Source organism: Eimeria acervulina, genomic scaffold (genome assembly GCF_000499425.1).
Source record: "Eimeria acervulina Houghton genomic scaffold, Eah_scaff384, whole genome shotgun sequence".
Lineage (NCBI taxonomy): Eukaryota > Apicomplexa > Conoidasida > Eucoccidiorida > Eimeriidae > Eimeria > Eimeria acervulina.
Genome location: NW_013547347.1, coordinates 1 through 20,429, shown reverse-complemented (window position 1 = coordinate 20,429; position 20,429 = coordinate 1). Strand labels below are relative to the sequence as shown.

Sequence of the window (20,429 nt, the reverse complement as noted above, 5' to 3'; positions counted from 1 at the left end):
GGAGACAGTAAAGAGACAGCAAAGAGACAGCAGATTGTGTGTGTATGTGCACAGACGTCATAAGGAAGTACCTGCAGCAGGAAGAGAGACAGAAGTCGCGACTGGAGCCCCTCCCTGTCTTCTTCTTCGAGGCAGCGAGGCTCCTTCTCTTCAACCCCCTGTTAGCTGCTGCTGCTGCTGCTGCTGCTGCTGCTGCTGTTCCTCGTCCTACTGTTGTTGTTGCTGTTGCTGCTGCTGCTGCTCCTCGTCCTACTGCTGTTGCTATTCCTGCTGCGGCTGTCCTTCTCCTGCTGCTGCTCGGCTTCCTATTGTTGCTGCTGTACCTGCTGCTGCTGCTCTCCCTGCTGCTGCTGCTGCTCTTTCTGCCGCCGGTGTTGCTGCTTTGTGCTGCTGCTGCTTTAGCTGCTCGGCAAGTGGTGTGTGCTGCTGCTGCGCGTTGCTGCGGTGTTGCTGCAGTGTACAGCCGCTGGGCAGCGAAGTCTGGTGGGAGAAGGAGAAAGGTATGTTGCTGCTGCTGCTGCTGCTTCCTGCTGCTGCTTCCTGATGCTGTCGATGCTTCCTGCTGCTGCTGCTTGCTGCTATTGCTGCTGCTGTTGGTGCGTGGCTGCTGTTTGTTTGCTGCTGCTGAGCAGTTGTGTTTGTTTTGTGTCTCTTTCTTTTGCTGCAGGTTTGGTGCTGCAGCTGTGGGATAGACGGCAAGCGAAAATAGCAGCAGGTAGGAGGACTCGGGTGTACATACAGCAGCAGCTGCTGCCTTTGCTGCTCTTCTTGCTGCTGCTGTTGCTGCTGCTTTGTGCTGCAGCAGCTGATGTTGCTGCTGTTTGGGTGTATCTGCAGCTCTTGCTGCTGCTAACTTGGAGGAGCAGGTTGTGCGTATCGACCACGTACAGCCGTCCGAGACATATATGCTGTACGTACACCTCAGCACCTTGCTGCTGCTGCTGCTGCTGCTGCAGCTCCCGCTTCTGTTGCTTCTTCCACTGCTGTAGCTGCTGCGTCTATTGCTGCTGCTGCCGCTGCTGCTGCCGCTGCTGCTGATTGTTGTCAAAGCCAATGAAGGAAACAGCTTCCTACGAAAGAAACACAAGCCGGTGCTGTTGCTGCTGCTGCTGCTGCTGCTGCTGCTGCTGCTGCTGCTGCAGGTCGCACATGCGAATGGATGATTGAGGGTTGGGTTAGTTTGGTTGTCTCTCTTACCACTGCTGCTGCTGCTGCTTCACTTGCAGCAGCAGCAGCAGCAGCAGCGTAGAGGCACGGCAGCATCAGGGCAGCGGGCGCTCAGCTGGCAGCTCGTTGCTCCTGCTGCAGCTGCTGCTGCTGCTGCTGCTACCGATTTAAACAAACAGCGCAGCGGTCCTTCCGCCTGTCTCTGGGAGCTTTTAATTTGAAGCGTTATGCGTTAGGCACCTGCTGTTGCTGCTGTTGCTGCTGCTGCTACTGCTGCTGCGGGTGAGCGACTGTACACGCGAGAGACAGCCAGAAGCAGCAGCGGAGACAGAAAGGAGACACAAAAAGAAAAACAGAGACAGACAAATAAGACAGAAAAATAGACAGGAGGAGACACAGGAGAGACACTGCACTGAACGCAGAAGTATAGAGAAGTATTGCGGCAGCTTCAGCAGCAGCAGCAGCAGTAGCAGCAGCAGCAGCAGACGGCCGATGGGAGACTAAAAAGAGACAGCCAGACGAAATCAACAGACGGAGAAGAGTAAAAGGAAATAGTCAAAGTGCAGCAACAATAGCAACCGCAAGCTACTGCTAGCTGCAGCTAGCTACAGCTAGCCACCGCTAGCTACAGCAGGGGACAGTGGAGGGGTTCTTTATATTAGAGGAGGGTTGCAGCTGCTGAGGGTTTGTCTATCTCGCAGCAATAGAGCGAAGGCTCTTCTTCGTGTTGCTGGCAGGATGTAAACCCTAAACCCTAAACCCTAGAACAGTGTATCTCCTCAGTGACGCCCGCGGGGACGTGAGGACTGGGCACCTGAGAGCTCGTAGCTAGCTGTGGCTAGCTGCAGCTAGCTGTAGCTAGCTGTTGTGTTGCTGCAAGACAGCTGCAGGTAGCTACTGCTAGTGGCAGCTAGCTGTAGCTAGCTGCAACGCTGCAACCAATGACGTGCTACCGCGCTGCAGCTAGCTAGCTAGCTGCATCTACCTAACAAAGTGGTGATGAAGCCCTGACCTCAAAGGACGCTTTGCTTTTAAAGCCGCAGTCGCTCTCCCGTAAGAGCAGCTGTGCATACTAGGGTTTAGGGTTTAGAGTTTAGACGGAGGGTTTAGGGTTTTTCTTTATCGTATAAGAGGTGGGTTTACGGCCTTAACTTAGGGTTTTTCTGAGGGTTTAGGGTTTAGAGTAAGGGTTTAGGGTTTCTTTATCATACAACAACTTCAGGTGTACGTACACTGCAGTGTGTTGGAGGGGGTTAAGTGTTTGCTGCTGTTGTTGCTGTTGTTGTTTGAGGTGTACATACACCTCAGCATTAAGAATATAAATAAATATATTTTCTGTTATTTTTCTTCTTCTACTTCTTCTTTCTCCCCCCAATCTAACGGTGGGGGTTTAGGGTTAAGGGTTTAGGGTTTAGGGGCCCCCGGTTAGGGTTTCTGAGGTGTACGTACACTTCAGATCAAAGCTGCCTATACACCCCAATTAAATGCATAATTATTTTTTATTTCTTCTCTGCTTTCCTCTACTTGCAGCCACATAACGCCTTCTGGGGCTGCTCACCCGGCGCCCCCGCATGCAGGCATCCAAAGCCCTCAACTGAAACCCTAAACCCTAAACCCTAAACCCTAAACCCTAATCCCTAAACCCTAAACCCTAAACCCTAAAGCTTAAACCCTAAACCCTAGACCCTAAACCTGTTTCTTTGATAGGACCAAAGCCGTCACAAGCAAGCAAGAACACCCTGGGGCTCTCTACACGCAGACAGCAGCCTCTGTACGCACACCGACGCTAAACCCTAAACCCTAAACCCTAAACCCTAATCGGTAGAGGCTAAACCTTAAACCCTAGTCCTACGTTCTGATCTGCATGCTGTAGAGGCTAAACCCTAAACCCTCGTCTTCTGTTGGATTGCAGCGACGCTTTATGGCGTTGGTTTGCTTAATTCCTTCTTTCTCGAGGTTTAGGGTTTAGGGTTTAGGGTTTAATATATTCAATTGCTGCTGCACCTTTAAGGGTTTTCTGCTGCTTGCTTCAGCCCTTTGGGGGCCCCCAACCCGCTCAGCCGAACCCTCATGACTGACGAGGCCTCGTGGGGCGCCGCCCTAGAAGAGTCTTCTGAAGGCAGCAGCAGCAGCAGCAGCAGCAGCAGCAAAAGCAGCAGCAGCAGCAGCAGCAAGGACTGGGGGCTCCCCCGAAGCCACCACGACGCAATCCTGTCGCTGCGCGCCCTGTTGAAACCCTCCCAGCAGCAGCAGCAGCAGCAGCAATCGCAGCAGCAGTAGCTGCAGCAATAGCTGCAGCAGCAGCAGCAGCAGCAGGCATGGAGAACACCGGCAGCCGCCAGCCAGTGGGTCCCCCTGACTCTACAGACGGGGCTTCGGCAGCTGAAATGCAGCAGCAGCAGCAGCAGCAGCAGCAGCAGCAGGGTTTAGCTGCAGGAGAGGCTCATGGTGTGCGCGGTGCCGTCAAATCGCATGCTGCTGCTGCTGCAGCCACGCCGGCTGCTGACGCAGCAGCAGCAGCAGCAAAGCATTGCGTCAAGGATGAGAAACAAGTGCATGCAGCAGCAGCAGCAGCAGCTATAGGATGTGCAGCTGCAGCAGAAGGCTCGGAGCCGTCGGATGAGAAGGGGGGCCCTGCAGCAGCAATAAAGAAAGAAGAAACAGCAGCAGCAGCAGACGGAGATGCAGCAGCAACTGCAGCATCCAAAGCTGCGGCTTCTCCAGCAGCAGCAACAGCAGCAGAAATGCGCCCTATTAAAGAGAAAGACGAGAGGGATTCCGACAGCTCTGTTGTTTCTGCTTCTGCTGCAGCTGCTGCAGCAGCTGCTGCAGCTGCAGCAGCAGAAGACAGCGGTGATAGCACATCAACAGCAGCAGACGCAGGCGAGGATGCAGCAGCAGCGTTGTTAGACGCAGCAGCAGCATCTGCTGGTGCTTCTGCTGCTAGCACTAGCCCCAACAACAGCAAAACCAAAAGAAGCAACAGCAACAGCAGCAGCAGCAGCAGCAGCAACAAAAGGAGGAAGCGGTGGGGCCCCGGGCTTCGTGTGAATATGCGCAGCAGCTGCGACAGCCGACTGCAGCCAGAGATTGCTTTGCTGTCTTCAGCAGAAGAGATAAAAGATTATATGCAGCAAACATTCTTGCCTCTGCTGCAGCAAGCGAGGCAGAAGCTGTGCAGACGCAAGCAGCAGCAGCAGCAGCAGCAGCAGAAGCAGCAGCGGAAGAAAACACCTCTGCTGCTGCATCTTCAGGAAGACTCAGAGGAGACAGACGCACCCCGCGAAGCGTCTCTCGCAGCAGCAGCCGAGCAGCAGGATCAAGAGCAGCAGCAGCCGCAAGAAGAAGAAGAAGATGAAGAACAAGAAGAAGAAGAAGAAGAAGAAGAAGAAGAAGAAGAAGCAGACTACTTACACCCTGTGAATGGGTTGCCGCTGCAGTGTAGGAGAGTTAAATTATATGAAGTAGATGGAGAGACAGGCAGCTGGGTAGACAAGGGGACAGGTCACTTCTATGTTATCGAAGGAGACACCCCGGGCCTTCCCGAGCGCCCTCCTGCTGCTGCTGCTGCTGCTGTTGGTGGTGGTAGTAGTGGTAGTGGTAGTCCTGCTGCTGCTGCTGCAGGAGAAGCAGCAGGAGCAGCAGCAGAGGGAGAGGGAAGTGTTGCTGCTGCAGGTGGCGGCGCGTGCAGCAACGAAGACAGCGTTTCTGCTTCTGCTTCTGCGGCAGCAGCAGCAGCAGCAGCAGCAACAGCAACAGGAGCAGCAGGAGGAAGCCGTTTGATAGTGGAGGCTGAAGGAAATGAAGGGTTTGTTGTTGACACTGTAATTTGCTGCAACTGTCTCTACCAGCATCAGAAAGACAGCATTATTACGTGGCAGGAGGGGTTCAAAGGAGACAGTTACAGAGCTCTCTCTTTTCAGCATCCCCACGGGTGCTTCGCTCTGTGGAGTTATATTTATTTAGTGTCTCCTGAGAACTGTGCGGGCAGCATGAGCGATGAAGAAGAAGATGAAGACTTAGAGACAGATGCCGCTCTTCATTCTGCTGCTGCTGCTACCTCTTCCACAGCTGCTGCTGCTGCTGCTGCTGCAGGAGAACGAGCAGGGATTCGGGGGGCAGCTAATAATAATAGTACTGCTGCTGCTGCTGCAGGGGATGGAGACCTCCCGCTGCTACAAGGAGACAGCTTTTGGGGTGAGCAGCAGGAAGGAGACAGAGCAGGAAGCAGCAGCAGCAGCAGCAGCATCTCGCCTCCAACTGTCTCTTCTCTACCGCTGCTGCTGCACAGAGTAGAGTACGAGCTTCATCATCCGCATCTTTGCGTGCAGCTGCAGCAGGAAATAATAAATAGACAGTGGCTGCGCTCTTTCTTTAGGCTTATGCATCAGCTTATTGCGGATTTAGAAGATGAGTCTCCTGCTGCAGCAGGAGGAGCAGCAGCTGGAGCAGGAGCAGCAGCAGCAGCAGCGCCCTGCAGCAGCGACGACCCCGCGCGGCTCAGCAAGACAGCAGCAACAGAGACTGCAGCAGCAGCAAACAGGAAAGGCGGAGACACGGAGTGGGAGTTGAGAAGCAGCAAAGGAGACAGCAGCAGCAGCAGCAGCAGTAGCAGCAGCAGAAGCGAGCGTAGTGTAGAGAAGAAAGCAGCAGAAGCAGCACTGCAGCAGATGGCGCTGATCCTGCGTAAGCTGCTGGTAGGTTGTGCCGGCTATGCGGAAGTGCTGCAGCTGCTGCTAGACGATGAGTTTTGGCTGCAGCTGCTGCAGTGTCTGGAGTACGAACAAGATCTGCAGACGCAGCAAATGCAGCTGCCTCACACTCAATTCTTTCAGAAGGTGCAGTTTCACCAAGTTCTTCGCCCGCAAACAACAACAATAACTGGCAGCAGCAGCAGCAGCAGCAGCAGCAGCAGCAGCAGCAGCAGCGGGAGAGGTAGCGGGAGCGAAGGAGGCAGCGAAGCGCAGCAGCAGCAGCAGCAGCAGCAGGAAGGTGCTGGTTTGGGTCGTGGGAGAGACGACAACGATGAAGCAGAGGAGGAGCAGCAGGAGCAGGAGGAGGAGGAGGAGCAGCAGCAGCAGCAGCAAGAAGAAGAGTTTCTTCATCATGTTCATTTTCATTATCGGCTGATGTACCTGCGTGATGTTGCACTTGCACGTTATGTTGATGAGGCATCAATTGCGCAGCTTCAATATCTTTTAAACTCTAACGGACATTCTATTATATCTCTGCTTTGTCAGTCTCAGCATTACTCTCTGACGCCTTCTCCTGCTGCTGCTGCAGCTCCTGCTGCTGTTACTGGGCCCAGACGCGCAGCAGCAGCAGCTGCTGCTGCTGCTGGGGCAAGCGGTGGTGATGGAGATGCAGCTGCATGCAGCAGCAGAGGCAGCAGCAACAGCAGCAGCAGCAGCAGTGCGCTGAGTTTATTAAAGATGAGGCTTGGAGAGGATTATTATTGCTTGTTGTTTGTCCGAGAGTTATTGTCTCTGCTGCAGCGGCTAAGCAATGCTCCTGCTGCGCTGCTGTGTATGTCTCCTTTTGCTGCTGAGTGCGGGCCTAGGGGGTTGAGAGGCTCCGGCTACTCTGTTTATAATCTGTCTCTTCAAATCAGAGACACAGGTTTGCTGCTGCAGCTAAAGGGATATCTAAGAGGGGACGCAGCAGCAAACCGCATGTGGCAGCAGCTTATCCTCCCTCACAACAAGCAGGCTGAGGAGGTAACTCATTAACACCCAACTACCTAGCTAGCTGGCTAGCTAGCTAGCTAGCTAGCCAGCTAGCTGGATAGTTAGCAAGCTGGCTAGTTAGCTAGCTGGCCAGTTAGGTAACCGGCTAGCTGGCTAGCTGGCTAGCTGGATAGTTAGCTAGCTGGGCCTAAGCACTCACAAGCAGCTATCTTACTAGCTAGCTAGGTAGCTAGCTAGCCAAACCTAGCAACGATTCGCTAGCTAGCTAGCTAGCTAGCTAGCGAACCAGACAAACAAACTGACAACCAGCTGTAGGTAGTTAGCCAGCTATCCATCTGCTGCCTTTGGTGATGGTGCTGCTTCTGATGCTGCTGCTGCTGCTGCTGCTGCTGTTTGTTGCTGGTGTGTGGTTGCAGGCTCGCGCTGCTGCTTTGTCTCGGCTGCTGTCTTCTCCTGATGTGCTGCACCGCCCTAACCCTCTGAACTTTGAAGGGTTTGTCTACCCCGACCCGATAACAGTTGCTGTTGAAGTGCTGCAGCTGTTTGCGGAGACTAATCCCCCTATACTGCGACAAATACTCTTCATGGAGAAGGCCCAGCAGCAGCAGCAGCAGCAGCAAAAACGGCAGCAGCAGAAATGGCAGCAGCACCAGCAGCAGCAGCAGCAGCAGCAGCAGCAGCAGCAGCAGCAGCAGGAGCAGGAGTATGAGGAGGATACTGAGAGTAAGCGGGAAGAAGACGATGATCAGTTGCTGCTGCTGCTGTGTGGGGTGCTAGAGACAGGACAAAGTGAAGCTGTTCAAGTAATGATAAAGGAGATATTAATTCGAGTTGTCTGCGGAGTTAACATGGAGTTACCTGAAAAAGACGAAGTAGATCAGCTCTTCTTCGATGGCGGCGTCGTTGATTTGCTGCTCAAACTCCTCTACAAACCCTACCACCACTCAATGACGCAACGTAACAATCGTTACACTCAGCCTGCTGCTGCTCCTGCTGCTGCTCCTGCTGCTGCTCCTGATGCTGCTCCTGCTGCTGCTGCTGCTGCTGCTCCTGATGCTGCTCCTGATGCTGCTCCTGCTGCTGCTTCTGCTGCTGCTCCTGCTGCTGCTTCTGATGCTGCTCCTGCTGCTGCTCCTGGTGCTACTCCTGCTGCTGCTCCTGATGCTACTCCTGATGCTGCTCCTGCTGCTGGGGCTGGTGATGGTGGTGGTAGTGGTGGTGTTGCTGCTGCTGCTGCTGTTGTCGCTGCTGCTGCTGCTGTTGCTGTTGCTGCTGCTGTTGCTGCTGCTGCTGCTAGTTATAGTGGGTCATTTGTGGCGTTATTTTATTGGAGATGGATTTTGCTGCTGTTGGGTGTTGTCTTCTTCTGCATCTTCATCTTGCTGCTGTTGCTGCTGCTGCTGTTGCTGCTGCTGCTTTACTTTGAACTTCTTCAGTTGAGCAGCAGCGGCTGCAGCATGCGAAGCAGATGGTGTTGGAGATATTCTCTCATTGTGTGGCAGTTCACAGGTAATAAGACTCGTCCTGCTGCTGCTGCTGTTGCTGCTGCTGCTGCTGCTGCTGCATTTGTCGCTGGTTGTTTGTTTTTTGTTTTGTTCTTCCGGCCGTCTTTTGCGCGTGTAATCGCTCGCTTGAATAAATAAATAAATAATTATTTATTTATTTGTTTATTTATATATTTGGCAGTCTATTATTAATTTATTTAATTATTTGTTAATATTCAGCTACCCATTAATCTTATTTATTCATTCCTTCATGCATGCATTAAATTAATAATTAATAATTAATTAATTAATTAATTAATTAATTAATTTGTTTATTTATTTATTTGTTTATTTATGTTGATGTTGGGGTGTACAGGCATCGCTTTAAGCTGCGCATTCTTAGGGACAGCGTACCTCTGCGCAGTCTCCTCGCTGCTTTGCAGCCGCAGTTTGATAAATTTTTGTCTCTTTATGCTGTCAAGTTCCTAAGGGCGTGCATCACCATGAAGGTAATTGCTTCTGCTTCTGCTGCTGCTGGCGGTAGAGTTGCTGCTGCTGGTGTTGCTGCTGTTTTGCTGCTGCTGCTAGTGGTTGTGGTGGTGTTTGCTGTCTCCTTTTTATGTTTGTATGTCTCCTTTTTGTATTTATTTGTCTTTTTTCTATATTTATTTGTCTCCTTCAGGATCCGTACATCGACAAACATTTGATTAAAACAAAAGTCCTCAGACCCCTCGTCTGGATGCTGAAGGTGAGTTATATTCACTGTCTCCTTTTTATGTTTATTTGTCTCCTTTTTATGTTTATTTGTCTCCTTTCTATGTTTATTTGTCTCCTTTTTATATTTATTTGTCTCCTTCTGTCGACTGTCTTCATACTCTGTCTCCTCCTGTTTTCTTTATCTGTCTCTTTGTATCACTCTGCTTTTTGTCTGTCTCCTTTATCTGTCTTTCTGTCTCCTTTATCTGTCTCCTCCTGTCTCCTTTCTGTGTCTCTTTGTCTTCTTCTGTCTCTCTTTGTCTCTCTCTGTCTCCTGTATCTGTCTCCTTTATCTGTCTCTTTTCTGTCTCTCTTTGTCTTTGTCTGTCTCCTTTGTCTGTCTCCTTTACCTGTCTCCTCTGTCTGTCTCTTTTCTCTGTCTTTTTTTGTCTCTTTCTGCCTCCTTTGTCTCCTCCTCTCACATTGAGCTGTCTCCTTTTGTCTTTTCTTGTGTCTCCTCTATTTTATGGCTGCTGCTGCTGTTCTTTCTTGTTGCTGCTGTTGGGGTGTCTCTTTCTGTGTTTGTCTCTGTCTCCTGTTTGCTCCTGTTGCTGCGTTTGCTGCTTGTTGGTTTTTGCTGCTGCTGTTGCTGCTGTCACTACTGCTGCCTTCACCCGTTTGCTGCTGCTGCTGCTTCTGCTGCCTGGCTGTTTGGTGCTGCTGCTGCTGCTGCATCTGTTTCTGCTGTTTTTTGCTCGTTTTTTCTTCTGCTGCTTCTGTTTCTATTGCTTCTGTCTGGTGCATGCTGCTGCTGCAACTGCAGCAGCAGCAACAGCAGCATCAGGAGCGACAGCAGCATGAGCAGCAGCATGTATTGGTGCTGCAGCAAGATGATTAATATCTCTTTATTTTGTTTGTTTTTGTATGGTTTATTTATAGGAAGACTTTTTGTCTCCTTTATCATCTTCGCGTCGTCTAGGGGGTTCTTTGCTGTCTGGTGCTGTTCTTGAGTGTCTCTCTTGTCTGTCTCCTCCCGCTATGCCTCTGTCTCCTGCTGCTGCTGCTTATTCTTCTGCTGCTGCTGTTAATCAAGACTCTTCTTTAATAGCCTTTCTGTTTGAAGACCCCCTCACTTCTGCTTGGCTTGCGCAAATCGATGCTGCTGCCACCAAAGCCAGAAAAAACCCCTGTCTTGTACTACGCGTAGGTTGCTGCTGCTGCTGCTGCTGCTGCTCTTGCTGCTGCTGCTCTTGCTGCTGCTGCTCTTGCTGCTGCGAGGGCTGCTGTGAGGGCTGCTGCTCTTGCTGCTGCGAGGGCTGCTGCTCTTGCTGCCGCTGCGAGGGCTGCTGCTGTTGCGAGCGTTGCTGCTGCTGCTGTTGCGAGCGTTGGTACTGCTGCTGTTGCGAGCGTTGGTGCTGCTGCTGCTGCGAGGGCTGCTTGTGCTGCTAACGTTGTTGTTGCTGCTTGTGCTGCTCCTGTTGCTGCTGCTGGAGTTTGATAGATTGGTTGCTGTGTGTTGTTGTTTGTTTGCTGCTGCAGGACTTGCGAGTATTTTATTGTAGATGGCGTGCAGCAAGGAGACAGGAGACACTCGGAGACAGCAGAGAATTTACTTTAAAGGAGACAGAGCACCATAAAGCAGTTAGCAGCTTAGGCAGACTCATCAGGACAGACCCCCACGTAAACCCTAAACCCTAAACCCTAAACCCTCCTTAATCCTGCAGAAAGAGATGCTTCAGCACGCAAGAGAAACACTGACTCCCTTTGGCCTGGGGTTCAACATTACGGTGGTTTAGGGCTTAGGGTTTAGGGTTTAGGGTTTAGGGTTTAGGGTTTGTGCGCAGCGGCAAGCCATTGATGATGATGACTCTTGGTTCTTTAACGTTAAGGACGACGACTCTTCTACAGACACCACAACACCGGCACGAGGGTAAACCCTAAACCCTAATCCCTAAACCCTAGGCGAGCTGGAAGACCTTGCAAGCGCACGTATACCGCCCTTGGGGTTTAGGGTTTACGCCTTAAGGTTTAGGGTTATTTAGGGTTATTTAGGGTTTAGGGTTTAGGGTTTAGGGTTTGGGTGCAGGTCTCGCCTGTCTCTTGTTGAGGGTTATGATGACGATGAGGAGCAGCAGCAGCAAGACAGCAGCACGGGCACTGATCTGTGGGCTGGTGGCAGCAGCAGCAGCAACAGCAGCAGCAGCAGCAACTCTGCAGCAGCAGCACGGCTCAAGGTCACCAGGAGACGCAGACGCAGGCCCATGCGTGGCGGCAACGAGAGCAGCAGCAGCAGCAACAGCAACAGCAGCAGCAGTAGCAGCAGCAGCAGCGACGAGGACAACCGCCCCCTGCCTAAGCCGTTACCTCTCTCGAGCCCCGGTAGCAGCAGCAGCAGCAGCAACTTAGCTTTGGAAGGTGAAGACACATCTCTCTTCAGTGTATTCCCTGAGAAGGCTTCTGCTGCTGCTGCTGCTGGCGGTGCTGCTGCTGCTGCTGCTGGCGGTGGGGGCCCTCTCTCTTCCCGTGCTGCACCAGGCGCAGGAAGACAAAAGAGACGCATCGCAGTCAAGATAGGGTACGCTGCTGCTGCTGCTTCTGTTGCTAGCAGTGTTGCTGCTGCCACTGCTGCTGCTGCTTCTGCTGCTAGCAGTGTTGCTGCTGCTACTGCAGCAGCAGCTGCTGCTGCTGTATCATGATAGAGTTGTTATATGATGGTTTTGTGTCTCTTTGCAGCAGCAGCAGACCCACCTCCAGCGATGAGGACGCCGGTCCAGCCAGAGACCGCCCTAGCAGCCCCAGCAGCAGCAGCAGCAGCAGCAGCAGCAGCAGCCCAAGCAGCAGCAGCCCAAGCAGCAACAACAGCAACAGCAACAGCAGCAGCAGCAGCAGCAACAGCACCAGAAGAAGCCCCACGTCGTCACCAGAGGATGCGGAGGCAGGTGCGGCAGCAACAGGAGCAGCAGCAGACGTTCGCAGCAGCAGAGAGCAAACCAGGGGCGAAGCTTTCTCGTGGGGAGACGAAGCAGCAAACGACAGCAGCAGCAGCAGCAAAGAGACAGAAGGAGACGGCGCAGCTCTTTCAGATGGTAATAATCTTTTTGTCTCCTTTCTCTCTCTTGTATATATATTATGCAAGCAAATATTAATATATTTATTATATATTTATTATATATGGGTGTATGTATATTATATGTCTGTACAGGTATAATATATATATATATATATATATATATATATATATATGATAATAAAAATATATATATGCATGTATGTTTATTTATAAATATATTTTTATATTTATATTTATAAACCCGAGAGATAGCGCTAATAATATTTTTTTGTTTTGCTGCTGGGGTGTTGCTGCAGGTGTGGAGCTGCTGCAGCGCGTGCTGCAGCAGGCAGGCGTTAAAAGAGGCAGTGCAGCAGCAGCAGCAGGAACAGCAGCAGCGGCAGCGCCGGAAGCAGCAGCAGCAGAGCAGCAAACTGCTGCTGCTAAGAACGGAGACACGTCGCAGCTGGACCTCCTCAAAGATCTCCTCGAGGACGACGCCGAGGAGGAGACACCTGCTGCTGCAGCACCTGCTGCTGCTGCTGCTGCTGCTGCTGAGGCAGGGCCAGCAGAGAGCAAGAGGAGACGCATTAGCTAAACAGAGCTTTGCTGCAGCACTCACCAACTGTGCTGCTTGTCTTAAGGTGTGGGGCCCCTCACTCAGCAGCAGCATTATTTAGGGAGGCGAGGCGCTGCAGCAGGTGCAGCTGTGGGTTTTGCTTGCTTGCTGCTGCTGCTGCTGCTGCTGCTGCGCCTCTTGTGACAGACCTTCCGGTGTACAGACAGATTGCGGTGTATAGACAGTCGAGCGCTCTGTTCGGTGGAGGGGCTTCAGTGGGGCCCCCACTGCAGCAGCAGTGCAGAGACACAGGGAGACACCTGCTGCAGCAGGTAAAGCAGCAGCAGCAGTACTACAGCAGCAGCAGCGGCAGCACTACAGCAGCATCAGCAGCTCTACAGCAGTAGCTTCAGCACTACAGCAACAGCTGCAGCACTACAGCAGCAGCACCACCACCACCACAGCAGTAGCTGCAGCACTACAGCAGCAGCAGCAGCGCTACAACAGCAGCTGCAGCACTACAGCAGCAGCTGCAGCACTACAGCAGCAGCTGCAGCACTACAGCAGCAGCTGCAGCACTAAGCAACAGCGGCAGCACTATAGCAACAGCTGCAGCACTACAGCAGCAGTTGCAGCACTACAGCAGCAGCAGCAGCACTACAGCAACAGCTGCAGCACTACAGCAGCAGCAGCAGCAGCACTACAGCCGCAGCTGCAGCGCTACAGCCGCAGCTGCAGCACTACAGCAACAGCAGCAGCAGCACTACAGCAGCTGGCGCGGAGGCTTTATTGAGAAATCAGCAGCAGCAGCAGCAAGGACTGCTGCAGCAGCAGAGACACACTGCACAGCAGCAACAACAGCAGCAGCAACAGCAGCAGCAGCAACAGCGGCAGCGCCTTTTTACGTGCTTTGCTTCTGCTTGTTTGCAGCTTATCACGTGCTGATGGCTTTGTTGACATATTAATAATATTATAAATATATATATTTGTTTATATAAACCCTTTAAATAATAGAAATTATATATATATGTATATGTATATATTAACCCTTTATATAATAGAAGTAGTACGTACAGTTTGTTTATATAAACCCTTTATATAGTAGCAATAGAATATACATAGCAAATAATATTAATATATTTACCCCAAATATTCTATTTAAGAGATATATAATCTACTTCAGGTGTCTGACCCCCTCTTAGGCCCTTTGTGGGGCCCCACACCTCTTATTTAGCCCAAGTAAGGGGTGTGGGGCCCCACGCATTTTGGTTGGGGCTACATCTGTGGGGCCCCACACCCCAGAGGGATCCTCCTGTGGGGCCCCACACTCCATAGTAGGGCCCCCAGAGGGGGGCCCGACACCTCTTGTTAAGGCCTCATTGTGGGGCCCCACACCCATGAGCAGGGGCCCCCCGAATGGGGCCCCACGCAGCAGCAAATAATAACTCCCTTAGGGTATACGCAGCAGCAGCAGCAGCAGCAGCAGCCGCGTGAAAGAGCTGCAACGAGCAGCAGCAAACAGCAGTGCCTGCGGTGTCTCCTTAGTCCCTAAGCCTCAACTTATTAGCTATAAGCCAGTGTAGAGTCTCCCCCGCAGAAAGCAGCGACATTTGCAAACCCTAAACCCTCATAAACCCTATTAAACCCTCATAAACCCTATTAAACCCTCATAAACCCTTATAAGTGCATCTCTAGACCCCAGGGCTTGTAAGGGTGTTATTCTCCTGTGAATGAATGCAAAGTATGCATTATACAACCTCGATAAATAATAATAAGAAAATATATTTATTATCTGCAGACAAACCCCTGGACCCATGAGGAAGAGGCTAGCAAGACAGCAGAGCAGCATACACCCCAAGTGTATAAATAAATATAAATGCATATACACCTAAAAGAAAAAACTCACAGGATAAGTACTGGGGGGACAGATTCAGCAGAATCCTTTCGAAGGCTTCAGCTGCTGCTGCTGCTGCTGCTGTTTGCTGCTGCCGGTGCGGTGAGGCCAGTGGTGTGCCCAGAGCTGCGTTCCTGCTGCTGCTGCTGCTGCTGCTGCTGTTGCTGCTGCTACTGCTTTTGTAAGCACCGAGTTTAATAATTTATGAATATTAGAGGTTAAAATGAATTAAAATTAAGAATAAATAGAGCGGGTGTATTAAGAATTCAAGTTGCAGCAGCTGCTGCACATACACTCCAACTCAACCTGCTGCTGAGACCGCTGCAGCAGCCAGGGCCTCCAATTATCTTCTATGAGCAAAGTTATGAATAAATAGATATTCTTTTTAATAAATTTGTCTAATTTAAAAGCCATTTTCTCCTTTTACTTTTAATCTCGTTCATAATATTAATACATTTACGCCGGTGGCTTCATTCAGCTGTCTGTACGTACACCTGAAAGGCAGCGGAGCAGCAGCAGCAAATAACAGCAGCAGCTGCTGCAGTGATTGAGATTCTCTTCCTTCTTTCACTCCTCTGCCTCTCTGCTAAAGCAAAGTACTCCCTTCTCACTGTACAGGAGCAGCAAAGCTTCTCACAAGCTGCACGACCAGCCCCCCTACTGTTCAGGGTTGAAGGTTTAGGGTTAAGGGTGTAGGGTTTAGGGTTTAGGGTTTAGGGTTTGGAGAGAGATGGTGACAGTGGGCAGAGCGGGAGGGTTTGTCTTTGTTTTTCATGAGTTGGTTTTATCTCTCCTTTTGCCTTCGCTCGCACCATAAACCCTAAAAAACCCGAATAAACCCTAATATTAAACTACATTAAACCCTAATAAACCCTAATATTAAACTGTTAAACCCTAATAAACCCTAATACACCTTAATAAACCCTAATACTAAACCCTAATAACCCCTCGTAAGCCCTTATTAACCCCATTAAACCCTAATGAACCCTAATGAACCCTAATAAACCCTAGTAAACCCCAATGAGCCCTTCAAAAAGCCCTATAAAACCCTTGCTTTTTGCATGCAGCTCGAGGTAATGGCGGAGGAGGGCCGCTCTCAGTCGCTGCCGACTACCTCCGAACCCCCAGCAATTCGAACGGCAGCCACACCCGAGCCCCAAACAGTATGCATGCAATCCAATGCAAACCCTCACACCAGCGGCCCCAACAGGGGCCCTTTAGGGAGCCTCAGGGGGCCCTCAGGGGTCCCTTTAGGGGCCCTTTAGGGGCCCTCAGGGGGCCCCCTCAAGGGGGCCCTAAAGGGGCCCCTAAAGGGGACTCCACAGGGGGCCCCACACTTTATACAGGTGCAGCAGAGGGTGTGGGGTTTGGTGTTTCTTGTTGTGGTTCGTTAGTTAAGAAGCCCCCTTAGGAGGGGCCCCCCTAGGAGGGGCCCTCACACAGTTTATGTTTGGCAGCTGCAGCAGAAGGTGCTTGGTGACGGTTTGCTGCAGCATGAAAAGTTTGCTGCTGCATGCGTGTGTGTGTGTGGGGCCCGCAGGGGGGACCCCACGAGGCTCCGGAGACCAATCAAAGTGGGGGGGCCCCTAGACAGCCTCCCCACAGCAGCAACAGCAGCAGCAGCAGCAGCAGCCGGCTGGAAGCTTGGAGGCCAGCAGCAGCTGGCCTCCAAGCTACAGCAGACGGTAGCGACACTCTAGCTGAGACAACGCATGAAGCAATCCCAGGCAGCAGCAGCAGCAATAACAACAACAGCAGCAGCAGCAGCAGGAGGCACTTCTCTGCTTCCGCGTTGCTGGCAGACCCAAGTGTATCGGTTGCTTCTGGCCAAGCAGCAGCAGCAGCAGCAGCACCTGCAGCAGCAAACAACCTCAGCACCACCACCCCTTCTCCCCCCCCCAACAACAACAGCAGCAGCAGCAACAGCAACAATAATAACACCAACGCCACCACGAACAGCAACAGCAGCAGCAGCAGCAGCAGCAGCGGAGAAGAAGAAGAAGGGTTTGAGGGTTTGGAGTCTTTGCCTGCTGTTGAAGTGCCCTTGCCAGTGTGTGGGGGTATTCATTTATCTACAGTAACAGCTCCTTTAGAGAGAGCAGCAGCAATCATTCGCTGCAGCCAGAAGACGCTAGCTAGAGATGTATCTGTAGTATTAGCGTTTATTAAAAAAAAACTGAGTGCTCAGCTTCTTGCTGCTGCTACTCCGCAGCACCAACTCGCCAGAATAGATCTCGTCTTAGAGAAAATCAATAATATTAAAAGAAGGGTATTAACAAAACAAACGCATTTTGCTGCTCCTGCTGCTGCTCCTGCTGCTGCTCCTGCTGCTGCTCCTGCTGCTGCTCCTGTTGCTGCTTCTGACGATCCTGCTGCTGCTGCTGCTTCTGCTGGTTCTGCTGCGTGTGCTGCTTCTCATGCTTCTGCTGCTGCTCTTGCCTCTGCTGCTTCCGCTGCTGCTTCTGATGATGCTGCTTCTGATGCTGCTTCTGCTGCTGCTCCTTCTGATGCTGCTTCTGCTGCTGCTGCTTCTGCTGCTGCAGTGGTGTATATCTTCCTGCTTTATATTTCCTTTCGCTGCTTTCATCGTCTTCCTACCGCCCCAACCATCAGGGATCTAGGGTTTAGGGTTCAGGGTTTAGGGTTTAGGGTTTAGGGTTTGGTTTGTCAGGCCGAGACAGCAGCAGCAAAAGCAACAGAAGAGTTAGAGAGATGCAGCAGACGGCTGAGGGTCCTCATGGAAGAACCTGACCTCCACGAAGAACAGATGCGTGTAAACCCTAAACCCTAAACCCTAAACCCTAATAAACAATCATAAACCCTAGTAAACCCCAATAAACCCTTATAACCTTACTAAACCCTAATAAACCCTAATAAACCCTAATAAGCCCTCTTAAACCCTCATAAACCCTAATAAACCCTAACAAGCCCTAATAAGCCCTAATAAATCTTAAGGGTGGTCTACGAACCTTAGTAATCCCGGATAAACCCTAATTGTCTCCGTTTAAATCCGTTTTAACTGTCCCCTTTTTAAGTGTCTCCTTTTAATCTGTCTCCTCTTCAGGCGGGGCTGGGGACTGCACACTTCGCTCTTCATTTAAATTGCGCGGTGTTGGAGTATTTGAGTCGCGGAGAATTTATAGAGACAGCAAAAAGAGCCGCCTCTGTCTTTCATCTTGAGGTGTATAGGCACCCTATCTCTATTCCCTTTCTTTAGTTGTCTCTTTCTGTCTCTTTATTTGTCCTTTTCTCCTCATTCATTTATTTGTTTATTTATTTATTTATTTATTCGTCTGTCTCCTCTCTGTGCCGAGATGCAGTAGTGAACAACCCGCCTACCTATATTTCTAGCTAGCTGTCATCTCTATGTGTCTATCTAGCTAGCCAGATAGCTGTCAATCTATCTAGCTAGCTAGCTAGCTGCCTAGCTAATGAGCTGTCAAGCCGTGCAGCTAGCTATCTGCCTCTCGTCGCTTGTTGCCTTCTCCTCTGCTCTCCAATGTGCCCCCCAGAAGCTTTCTCAGGTAGTTCTCTGGCTACCTATACAGCTAGCTAGGCAGCCAGCTAGCTAGCTGGCTCTTCTGGTTTGCTGGCTGTATACTTTGCAGCTATCTAGCTAGGATGCATGCGAGCTAGCTAGCTAGCTAGCTAGCTGCCTAGCTACGGAGCTACCTAGCTGGCTAGCTAGCTATGTCGCCACCTGGCTATGTAGCTAGCTAGCTAGCCAGCCAGCCAGCTACATAGCTAGCTACATAAGTACCTAGCTAGCTAGCTAGCTAGCTAGCTGGGGGTGTGTATGTGCAGGACTTTTGGGATGAAGGAGTTCACGGAGAAGTTGCTGCAGTTGTCGGGGGTTTGCTGCGAGGGTCTGCTGCTGAAGCATTCGAGTGGATAGACAGACACCGCAACAAACTCACCAAGCTCAACGTAATGCAAACCCTACTCCTGCTGCTCCTGTTGCTGCTGCTGCTGCTGCTGATGCTGCTGCTGCTAATGCTGCAATTGCTACCAATGCTACTAATGCTGCTGCTGATGGTGCTGATGCTGGTGGTGGTGCTGGTCTTTGCTGGTGCTGCTAGTGCTGCTGCTGCTGCTGCTGCTGCTTGCTTCGAGGACGCAGAATAACTATTGTAACGTGCTACACATACAGCAGCTGCTCGTCTAACTGCTGCTGCTGCTGCTGCTGCTGCTGCTGCTGCTGCTGCAGAGCGTGTTGGAGATCGAGGTGCGTATGCAGCATGCGATTAATTTGTTGAAGGAGAAGAAGCCAAAGGAGGCGGTGAAATATATAAAAGAGCACATACAGCCTGCAGACATCGGTACGCTAAACCCTAAACCCTAAACCCTTAACCCTAGCAGGGCAGCAAGGATCAGGGCTGTTCTTCTCTTCCGCAGCACAGCCATTTGCTTTGCCGTTGCTCTTCTTGTGGCGTTGCTGCTGCTGCTTTCTTTTGTTGCTGCTGCTGCTGTTGCCGCTGCTACTGCTCTTCCTGCTGCTGCTGCTGTATTTCTCCCCCGCAGCAGCAGCAACAACGCAGAACCCGCGAGTGCCTCGTGCAGTGGCGATTCTTCTGTGCTGCTTCTGCTGCTGCTTCTGCTTCTGCTTCTGCTGCTGCTGCTGTTGCTGCTGTTGCTGCTGCTGCTTGCAGAGCGGTGCCCAGACATCCGACGGGTGTTGGCTCTGGCGGCGATGCTCGACTTTCCTCCCCCCGAATACGAGGTCCACCCCTAAACCCTAAACCCTAAACCGTAAACCCTAAACCCCAGCCGCGAACTTCCAAGGAACTGCTTGCACGCACCCCTGGTGGCTGAGTTTGTGTCGAGCCCCTGATTGGGTGCTTTTAAGCTGTAGACCCTAAACCCTTAACCCTAAACCCTAAGCCCTAGCCCGCAAGCCCTAAGAGCGGTGAAGAGAGGTAGGGAGGGGAGCGGGTGTAGGGATTAGGGTTTGCTGTATTGAGGGTGCTGCAGCACTTGCTAGGCGAAGAAAGAACTCGCCAACTGGTGGGGTTGTTCATAAACACCAGCGCTGCGGCCCTCGGAATGACTCCAGAGCCTCTGCTGGCTTCTCTCGTCTTCGCTGGTTTGTGCGCCGTTAAGTCTGGAGGCTGTCAAGATAATGCTTCCCCCAAGTAAACCCTAAACCCTAAACCCTAAACCCTAAACCCTGTGTCAGGATAATGCTTCACCCAGGTACACCCTATACCCTAAACCCTGAAAGCTATGTCAAGATAATGCTTCCCCCAAGTAAACCCTAAACCCTAAACCCTAAGGTCTGGCTTATGGCAGGATAATAATGCATCCCCCAAGTAAACCGAAACCCTAAACCCTACGGTCTAGCTAGTGTCAGGACAACGCAGTCTAAAGGCTAAACCCTAAACCCTAAACCCTAGGGTGTAGGTCCTCGTTGCTACCGCCGGTTGTGAGGGTTTAGCCCCTTAGAGACTGTGGGTTATTCTCTAGCGCTTAGGGTTTAGGGTTTAGGGTTTAGGGTTTAGGTTTGAGTGCAGCTGCCCCGCCTGCATCCCGGAGTTGTCGGATTTAATAAAGAAAATGCCGATGCCTCATCGCGTGCGCAGCCACATCATTTGCTGCGTCACTGGGGAACCCATGGTGGGCAGGGTTTAGGGTTTATTAGGGTTTATTAGGGTTTACTAGGGTTTATTAGGGTTTATTAGGGTTTATTAGGGTTTAGGGCCTCTGATGAATTCATCTCCTGCATTTCAAGTGCATGCAATAACCCTAAAATTTTTAAACGTCGACAAAACAAAAGAAGACGGTAGCATGTCTTTGTACATATAGTATATCCATATATATATATATATATATAATAAATATATATACTAATGTATATATACAGATTTATAATTACGTTATATATATATATATATAT

The 20,429-nt window shown here is 51.1% G+C and overlaps 3 protein-coding genes across 3 annotated transcripts; all 3 read left to right on the top strand.

Moving 5' to 3' along the window:
- Positions 1-3,237: 3,237 nt before the first annotated feature.
- Positions 3,238-3,447, top strand: EAH_00035990 (hypothetical protein; the record flags this gene model as incomplete). Its single annotated transcript, XM_013392087.1, has 1 exon — positions 3,238-3,447. One exon carries the CDS (start codon positions 3,238-3,240, stop codon positions 3,445-3,447), a length of 210 nt encoding a protein of 69 aa, XP_013247541.1.
- Positions 3,448-3,485: 38 nt separating this feature from the next.
- On the top strand, positions 3,486-12,681 carry EAH_00035980 (hypothetical protein, conserved; the record flags this gene model as incomplete). The annotated part of the gene is made up of 11 exons (XM_013392086.1): positions 3,486-6,884; positions 7,271-8,063; positions 8,291-8,363; positions 8,715-8,847; positions 9,021-9,086; positions 9,974-10,237; positions 10,574-10,714; positions 10,879-10,964; positions 11,121-11,609; positions 11,768-12,120; positions 12,401-12,681. 11 exons carry the CDS (start codon positions 3,486-3,488, stop codon positions 12,679-12,681), a joined length of 6,078 nt encoding a protein of 2,025 aa, XP_013247540.1.
- A 2,931-nt stretch (positions 12,682-15,612) lies between these two features.
- On the top strand, positions 15,613-20,149 carry EAH_00035970 (erythroblast macrophage protein emp, putative; the record flags this gene model as incomplete). The annotated part of the gene is made up of 8 exons (XM_013392085.1): positions 15,613-15,699; positions 16,077-16,679; positions 17,208-17,309; positions 17,601-17,717; positions 18,744-18,855; positions 19,186-19,256; positions 19,508-19,668; positions 20,047-20,149. Coding segments are annotated over 8 exons (1,356 nt in total), but the record flags the coding sequence as incomplete, so codon positions are not given.
- Between the last annotated feature and the right edge of the window lie 280 nt (positions 20,150-20,429).